At 39.9% G+C, this 9570-nt stretch overlaps 1 protein-coding gene across 1 annotated transcript; it reads left to right on the forward strand.

Annotated features, from left to right (window-relative positions):
- Positions 1 to 224: 224 nt before the first annotated feature.
- slitrk5 (SLIT and NTRK like family member 5) lies at positions 225 to 5581 on the forward strand. The gene is made up of 3 exons (XM_087791671.1): positions 225 to 830; positions 1452 to 1528; positions 1886 to 5581. The coding sequence occupies exon 3, from the start codon at positions 1944 to 1946 to the stop codon at positions 4569 to 4571; it is 2628 nt and encodes an 875-aa protein (XP_087647797.1). The 5' UTR covers positions 225 to 830; positions 1452 to 1528; positions 1886 to 1943; the 3' UTR covers positions 4572 to 5581.
- Positions 5582 to 9570: the final 3989 nt, after the last annotated feature.

Raw genomic sequence — 9570 nt, forward strand, 5'->3', positions numbered from 1 at the left:
CGCCTTCAACTCAGTCCTGCCAAGATGATCTTTTTTTTGTCATCATGATGCTGCCCTCTACGGGTCCTCTTCCATCCTCCCCTTCCCTTTCTCCCTGCAACCTCCCCTCCTCCCCTTCATTACCATATCCCTTTAAAGAGTATTGCGCGCATTAAACTGCTTTTCATTTCCTCGTCGTGACAGTGCTTCATGAGATGCTGTCATACCAGGAGAAGTGTGGTATAATAACAGTAGTTGGTTCAATTTTATACCAGCCAGGACAAAGTTCTCGTCGTTGAAATGTCGGCAGGGATATAAAGCCTGTGTCCACACATTTCTGCCGCCTTGGGGGAGAGGGGATATCACAGCTGGATGCTCGGAGCAGCCTCACCACTGATCTCGGCTCAGTTTGGATGAAAAATAAAGACACTAACTGGTACGCGGCGCAGCGTCGTCTGCAGACAACGGGAGTCGTGATTCTCTCATCAGTGCGCATGGAGGAAAGTCGCGTTTAAAAATGCCTCTCTGATGCTGGATTCTAGCGGGTTTTCTTGCCATGTTCGAACTTTGGTTCTGGCTCTTTTTCCGAGATGACATTGCTACATTCTGTCGGAGGAAGATTCACTGGGCGAGTTTCACAGCTTTGCTGAAGCGACCAGAGGCATGATATAGACTGCAAATGCGCCTTTGAATCTAAATGGAGCTTAACAGAGAGAAGACATAAGGATTATCATTTTCTTTTTTTTTTTTTGCGTAAATGTGCATCCAGAAATCGACGTCCGCGCCTCGGCAGGAGAGGAAACAAGGCGCAAAGACGTGATTTTTTTCTGTAATGCTTTGAGCGTCACACGGTAAGAGAGCATTCTTTTCTCTTTTTTTTAATCCTTCTTGTGTTTTCCCTGACGTGTCTTGTGGAGCTGTCTCTGGTGCTGAAATGTTTTCATGCCCAGCCGGACTTGACTCTTCGCATAATCAGCCACAATTTTATTGCACTCACGTCTATCGGCGCAGTTTTAGTCATCCCAAAATTACACGGTGCTGGCTTTGCGTTAGAATGCAGACGCTCATTCCACAACAGCACCGGATATATGGATACAAAAATGTCATGTTTGTGTTGATTCGAAATCCATTTCAAGTGTTATCATCTTCTTGTGTGGGCTTTTATGCGCTTTTTTTTTTTTTTTTTTTTTTTTTGCGTGTGCGCGTGTATATGCGCGTTTTTTAATGCGCGATCCCGCGTCACTGGCGGAGGGAGCAAGAGAGAGATGGAAAGAAAAGAGAGAGCAACCTTGTGTTAATCCATCCAGGATACACGATCTTTCTCTTACATTCAAATTATTATTATTTTTTTCATCTGTTTGAGGGTGGAGTGTTGAGGGAAGGAATGCGGTCCTTGTACATGCCGGTTCTGAAAGATGATTCGTCATTAAAAGACGGACTCATTTTGTCTTTTTCCCTTTTTTTCCGGTCAGAATCGGACGTGCCTAATGTTTGGAAGAAGGTGGAGAGAAGGTATCCGACAGTTTACCCAAGTCGTCGGGTATGCGGGGTGAGTGACTTCCAGATATTAAGTTGACATTTATTTGCTGCATAAACTAAGGGGACTGCAACTAGTCTATGGGTTTTCCAACACTCACATATATAAGTACATGACCATTACGGGGACTGAAGAGGCACATAAAGCCTTTTTTGTAAAGCCTCCAATGAATTTAAATTCATGCAGATATCAAAAATGCGGCAGTGGCAACCCAGTGTTGGCAGTCATGTTTCAACTTGATTGTTAACATTTAAGTAAGAAATGTTCATCGGCTTTAAATAAATTGAATCAACCAATTTGTCATAGCTGTTCTTGTTGATCTGCCTCATGTAAAACAGAACCCGTCCTCTTTTTTTTTTTCTTCTGTAGATGACACCTCATACTGGTTCCACAATTGAGTGAGCTGGGGCATCCTCACCCAGGAAACATGCATATCTGGATCCTAAAAATAATCCTTCTTGTTGCATCATCTCTGAGGCTGGTTGAGATGTATGACAATTATGGGGAGATCTGTCGGAACCTGTGTACATGCGAGGAGAAAGAAGGAATCCTCACAGTGAGCTGTGAGAACCGCGGGATCATCAGACTGACAGAGATCAGCCCTGTTCATTTCTCAATGTACCACCTGCTGTTGACGGGGAACCTGCTGAAAAAGCTATCTGTTAACGATTTCATCAATTACACTGGGGTGACCATCCTGCACCTGGGGAACAATGATATTGCCGAGATTGAGTCAGGTGCCTTTAACGGACTCCAAGGATTAAAAAGGTTACATCTCAATAACAACAAGATTGATATCCTGAGGGATGACACTTTTGTGGGACTGGAGAGTTTGGAATACCTTCAGATCGACTATAATTACATCACAAATATAGAGCCGAGCACGTTGAGCAAACTTCACCATCTGACAGTAATGATTTTAAATGACAACCTGCTCTCTTTCTTGCCTCCAAATATTTTCCGGAATGTTCCCCTGACTCACTTGGACCTGAGAGGGAACCGTTTGAAGATGTTCCCCTACATTGGCCTGCTGGAGCACATGGACAAGGTTGTGGAATTACAGCTGGAGGAGAATCCGTGGAACTGCTCCTGCGAGCTCATAGCTCTGAAGGCTTGGCTAGAGAGTATCGCTTACACAGCTCTGGTGGGCGAGGTGGTGTGTGAGACCCCATTCCGGCTCCACGGTAGGGACCTAGACGAAGTGTCAAAGCAGGAGCTATGTCCGAGAAGACCTCCGGAGGACACCGTCAGACCAGTGCCCCCTAGTAGCACGAGTGGATATTACCAGACTACACCTGTTGCCGTTACAGCTTCTGCCACATCATCTGCTGTGTTTCGGTCTTCCTCAAGACCGACCAAGGGCACCAGGCAATTCAATCGAACAAGAGTAAAGCCCACTTCCAGAATACAAGGTGGAAATGCATACAATTATGGTCCCATCATTGCTTTTCAGACCAAGTCTCCTGTGCCTTTGGACTGTCCCACTATCTGCTCATGTAATCTGCAGATATCTGAAATTGGGCTAAATGTCAACTGCCAAGAGAGGAAGATTGAAAGTATTTCTGATCTTAAACCCAAGCCATACAATCCTAAAAAAATGTATCTCACTGGAAATTACATCCCTGTCGTGCGGAGATCAGATTTTGTCGATGCCACTGGATTGGATTTGCTTCACCTAGGGAACAACAGGATAACTCTGATACATGACAGGGCTTTTGGGGATTTAACCAACCTGCGTAGGCTGTATTTAAATGGTAATCTCATGGACAGGCTAACTGGAGAGATGTTTTTTGGCCTGCAGAACCTTCAGTATCTGTATTTAGAGTACAATAAAATCAAGGAAGTGGGGGAAGGTACTTTTCGCTACCTGCCTAACCTTCAGCTGCTTTTCCTCAACAATAATATACTGAAAACTCTACCAGTGGGCATATTTTCAAGCCTCTCCCTATCCAGGCTAAATTTGCGCAACAATCATTTCCAAAACCTACCAGTCAGTGGTGTCTTAGATGAACTGAAGCTGCTGGTGCAGATTGATCTGTTTGAAAACCCCTGGGACTGTTCTTGTGACATAGTTGGAATGAAGATATGGCTCGAGCAGCTAAGTGCAGGTACTGTGGTTAACGAGATTGTGTGTGAGACACCCAAACGGCACACAGGAATGGACTTGCGCTCCATTCAATCCGACGGGCTTTGTCCAGATTACTCCGATTCATCGGTCTCGCCGACTCCCCCTACGGACGAGCCAATGGATGAGCGGATTGTTACCACAGATGCTCCGCGAAAGTATAGCACTCCAAGCAGCACGGTCCCTCTCTCCGTCCTCATCCTGAGCCTCCTTCTGGTCTTCATCATGTCTGTGTTTGTGGCTGCTGGGCTGTTTGTTGTGGTAATGAAGAAGCGCAAAAAGTCACAGAGCGATCGCACAAGCACCAACAACTCCGATGTCAGCTCTTTTAACCTGCAGTACAGCCTCTACAGCAACAGATCTGGGCCCAAAGTGAAAGCTCCAGCCGGCCACGTCTATGAGTATATTCCACATCCCATGGGACATATGTGCAAAAACCCAATTTATAGGTCAAGGGAGGGGAACACGGTGGAGGACTACCGTGACCTCCATGAGCTCAAGGTAACATACAGGAGTACTCCAGACCAAGAAAGGGATAGCGGTACAATGAGGAGCCCTTCTTATAGCGTTAGCACCATTGAGCCACGAGAGCACCCATCTCCCGGCCAGGATGCGGACCATTTCTTCAGGGGCATCCTTGAGCCCGATAAGCAGTCCCCACACCAGTCCATCCCGTCAATCCCTGCAGTGTCAAACCTAGAGTACAAGTACACAGGGCCCGTGTCGTACACATACAACCCAAATTTTGATGTCAGACGACAATTCTTGCATCCAGAGAGAATAAGAGAAACTGTGCTTTATGGCACAGCGCCCAGTACTGTTTATGTGGAGCCCAATAGAAATGAATATTTGGAGCTTAAAGCTAAACTGCAGTCTGAGCCTGATTACCTCGAAGTTCTTGAGAAACAGACGACCTTTAGCCAGTTTTGAGCAGCAGAATCATTTATAAAATGACGCTTTTTTTTTCATTACTTTTGTTTTTTTCCCTCTCTCTTGATCCTCCTGGATATGGCGGCTCAGTTTAACGGGTGCCTTGGCGCACAACACATGACATTTGGATGGATTATAAACACTGGGGTGTGCCGAACAATCGTATTCTGATTTCTGAAACATGACATTACAGGAATGGATACAGAATTCTGACATGGATGAACATTTACCTGATAATGCAAAATTTATTTTTCTATGGTGGTGATCTATGAATAACAAAATGTAAGTGTACAGGTCAATCTTACCTAACTTCATTTTCAGGAATATAACCATACCACACAGTATATTGTGAATCAGAAAAGACAAAGAACTCCCCCCGGACAAAAAAAGAAAAACATAAAAAAACACAAACTGTGCAGGACTGTTTTCTGCTGTAGTCTGTAAGTAAGTATTTATTAATATAATCTGCCATGTCTTTTCAAAAGTTTGATTCAACATCATTATTAATTGTGTCATCATACTTCATGATCCATATCTGGAAAGGCTTATGTTTGTAGTTTCATTTACGGTAGCTCTGCAATGTAAAAGTGGCTTTTTATTTATCTTTTCTTTCTTGAAAGTGGCACACCCCTCAACGTTCAGAACAGACTGCAGTCATTTGAAGAAGAAAAACAAAGTGTGTTTGTATGCTTTCTGCACTTTTTGAATATAGAAGGTGTGCAAGCCTTCGTAAAGCTCTCATAAAGGTTATTATATGAAAAATGAATAAGGGTGTTCTTTCTTAACATGTGCATTGACATGTTATCAAAATACAACTGATGATGATATTTGAGTTTATGTTGTGTGAAACTGATATTTGATTCATTGTAACACCTATTTTTATACGAGCATTCGCAGAATTCTCTATCTCTTATTGATTATTTTTCTTTGTTTTGATTGCTTTGCACTTACTGCACTATATTGACCAAACTATGTTATATTGTCATCAAAATAAACATGATGTCAGTTCATATGAATATACTGTCCGGCTGTTTGGGACGATTGTGAAGGAGATCTAACTAAAGAGACTATTTTTTAAAGGGTAAATGTAAACAAAGGCAAGTTTTTAAAACATCTATTATAATGCTATTTTAAGCTGTAGGATGTGTTCATAGGTTCCCTCAATTGAACGCAAACATCATTGACATTAATTAAGATGTGCAGTGTCTTTTGTACAAGTTTGTCTTCTCTAAGGCTTATTTTAGATCTGAAGGTGATCAAGGAAATAATCCCCCCTTTGAATCAAATGAGCACTTGTTTTTTTTTTTTTTCTTCTTGTAAGTTGCTTTTAACTTGACCCACTTAAATTCAGCATGCAAGTAGGCTTATATAAAATGCAAAGGATGCATCGTACCACTGCTCAGCAAGCGATCAGCATTCGATGTTCCGGAAGTGAGACAGGCAGTAATCATTTGGGCTTCTTCTTCATTCAAAGGGAATAATTCCGTGTTACCGTATACACATTATCTGTAATTGTAGTGGCAGGTCCGTTGGAAAGATCCCCTATTATGTCAGTAAGTTTCTCTTCATTTTAGTTTGGTTCCTGCTACCTTTTTCACAATGGCATGATGGGAAAAAAAAGGGAAAAATAAAACCGGCAAGCTTGATGCCCGTCTTTTGTGGTATCTTTTCATAGATTCCCAGAACGAGAACAGAAGGCAGCATTTGGGAGATGAGGAGTCCTGGAACTGAGTGTAACTGTGGATGTGTCATGCATGTAACAAGGGATGTGAATCATAGCCAAGAACTGTGTGTGTGGTGTGTGTGTGTGTGGTCGCTCAGCAGTGGTGGCCTGTGGGACTGCAGGCTATTGACAGTTTTTGAAAATAATTCCAATTTCGTTCCTTTTTTCAATCATTTCCGGCAAAGGGATATTTTTTTGTATGAATTGATGAATCTAAGCATTGTTTTTGAACGGTATGTTTAGCTGATCAAACCTGACCAAAAAGTTAGGAGCTGTAATTTCTAAAAAAAATGTTGCTGAAACTTTGCTTCTTGTTTCTATTGTGATATAAGTCATGCCACCTGAGGAACAGGCTCTTATCTGAAAGTTGGCGACTAAACTATAGTAGTAAATATTATGAAACAACAAGCATTTTTGTTGTTGTTGTTATTACTGTTAAATTTTGCAGACGCCTGTGTTTATTCAGACCTTCAAGTAATGCAAAAGACCTTGTAAAATACAGCAGAGACTTCTTGAATTTGTACAAATCTTCATATTAAATATATTATTACATACATTTTATAAATTAAATATGTCTGATAATCAATCTGTGCTGATAAATAATCTGAAGTGGATAGAAGTGTAAAGATATATCATGGATCTAAAGTTGATTAGTATTAAATACTTTCTGTCAAAATATTTGAAATGGTATTTAAGACTCATTTGCCAAAAATACTTCCTAAATTATATGTTACAACTAAAATTGACTTAAAGTTTTATTGAAGTATTCATAACTATAAACTGTGATATCTTACCATTAAATGTGCTGCCAATATGAAGTGAAATCACTGAAGTGGGCCAAACTATACTTTCTAGAGTCACTATAACTAATTACAACTAGCCATTACTAAGCAAATAGCTTTCTAATTCATTTTAAACAAACAAAAACAAACATAAACGGATGTAAGAAGGAAGGTAATATATTTATGCATTTATCATTTTAATTCTACACATTTAAGAGTACATTTAATAATAATAATAATAATAATAATAATGGTGATATCAATAATAATATGAATACTAATGTAGAGGAAAAAAAGTAATAATCATTTGTGTGGATTTGGGTTGGTTAGAATATTTCGATTTTCTTCCCTTCCTGTTGATCTGGCATCATTTCGGAGGCAGCCACTGTGGAACGTTACAGCATGTGAAGCTCATCCAGAGCAGTGTTAAGTATTGGCTCATTGCTCTGCTGTTTCCACTACAATGATTTAACTCACAGGCAATTGATTTCCTAACTAGAAACTTGAAGGCTAATTAAACATGTTCACATGATTTGGTGGAGAATAAACAAACCGAATGGTACATTTCAGAAGGCTATGAACAAAGCTGGTGCCTTTTTCTGTCTTCCAAAAATAGATAAGGAATATTTGAACATGTAATTACTTATTATAAATAATAATGCAATTGCATTAGAGGCCCATCAACTTAGCTAGTTTATTGTAATTTATTTATTTCCACTCTTCACCCTGACAGAAAATATCTATGTTCTGGAGTTCAATACTTCAACCTAATTATTGTAACTACAATCATGTTTTAAAAGTTTTGAGTATATGAATAAGTCAATAAGGTGGACTTATTTTTTGTGTGTGGCTTTAACTCAGTTTGAGCCCCGGAACTTTGCATTAATATTTCAAAGAGGAGTAAGAGCAGAGCTGTTTGTTGAAGGGCATTTGCTTAATTGCTTTTGCAGGTACGCGTTTATCATACACTTCAATTTTAAATTAGACTGAGGCTTTTACGTGAAGTACACTTGAATGCATAACGCCTGACATATGGTCGCTGTATCGTCATTGTCCAACCTTTGTCTAAACGGCTCCAGCCAGGCCGAGCGCGGATGCATGTGTGCACGGTGGCTAATTATATGTTGCCACACTCTGTGTACTGGTACATATTTGAGGGGGTGGATGTTTCCCATGCGTCCCGCTGAATACAGATGCGTATTGAGTCTATGCTTCTAGCTGTCAGCCACCCAACCCTAGTGCTGATGTGAGCAATTGTTTTCAAGGAGATCTGGGTAATTGAGAGGGCAGGGATGGCATCTGACAGGCACCGATGGCTCCAATGATTACTTTAATCAGAGTGGTTAATGGAACTCCTTCAGGCATGTAGGAATGCTCAAATGTTCATCAGCGCTGAGCCGATTTTTGCCCCAACTATCTGCTGTGATATCAACTCCCCTCCTACTTGATGCTTATAGATTACTTACATCGTCACCCCCGTTTGATTATTTATTTGCTACATTTATTTTCTGCAATAGCAGAAGAGGGAGAGAGAGCGAGAGAGAGATTAAAATATATATAATACATATATATATATATATATAAGATAAGAAAGATGTGTACAATGTTACCAGACCTCAGTGTTCAAATGTATTTATGCAATTGCAACATTACAATTAGATTGTGTTTGATAAAATCAATCAAAATCAAAATTATTTTATAGTCAAATTGCATCTTTGTTAGGCCAGTGTTTTAAAATGAAATGAAATTGTACACCCTCAAAATCGTTGGCAGCGCACAGCAATAATACATCATTTATAAAATTAATTAAACGATATACAAATAGATTAACAAATACAAGATAATAATAAAATCATAACAGTACTGAAAACAAACATTATTGGATGATTATATGATTAAAAGTGTAAAGGGGGTATTTTTTTCAATATTTTCATTTATTTGTCAATATTAGTATCAAAATAACATGAAAACATATTCACAAAATATAAGTTCAAGTCAGAAAATAATAGCTCCTATGCACGTTGGGGTAAAGTGCAATGAGTGAAAGTAAACGCATAGGAATGTTGAGAAAAAGTAAAGATGCTGCGCAAATACAATATGACAGGAGGACCAACAATGCAAGTATTTGAACCACAAACCAGTTTACTGCTAGCATTTTTTTTCCCACTGTCATTCAAGGTATTCAAAGGTGGATACAGCATCAAGCAGCTGATGTATAGAATAAACTTAATTATCGTGGTAAAGATTACATCTTGAGTGTATGCTTTTGTTATCTCATCGCCGAGATAAGCGTCTTAATTTGACAGGGAACGCCACACCTTATTTAAATGTTCTATATTCAACGCATCCAGGTTGTCAGGGACCACCGTTCTACATCTAATAGACCATTAAAGGCAACATCCAGGCTCTTAGACGTATCAATGAAATCCTAATATATAATTGTAAAATGCTAATTCGACCAAAAGAAGAAATCAAGCTTCACCATTTTCGTCAG

The sequence above is a fragment of the Callionymus lyra genome, chromosome 5 (assembly GCF_982586985.1).
Source record: "Callionymus lyra chromosome 5, fCalLyr1.hap1.1, whole genome shotgun sequence".
Lineage (NCBI taxonomy): Eukaryota > Metazoa > Chordata > Actinopteri > Syngnathiformes > Callionymidae > Callionymus > Callionymus lyra.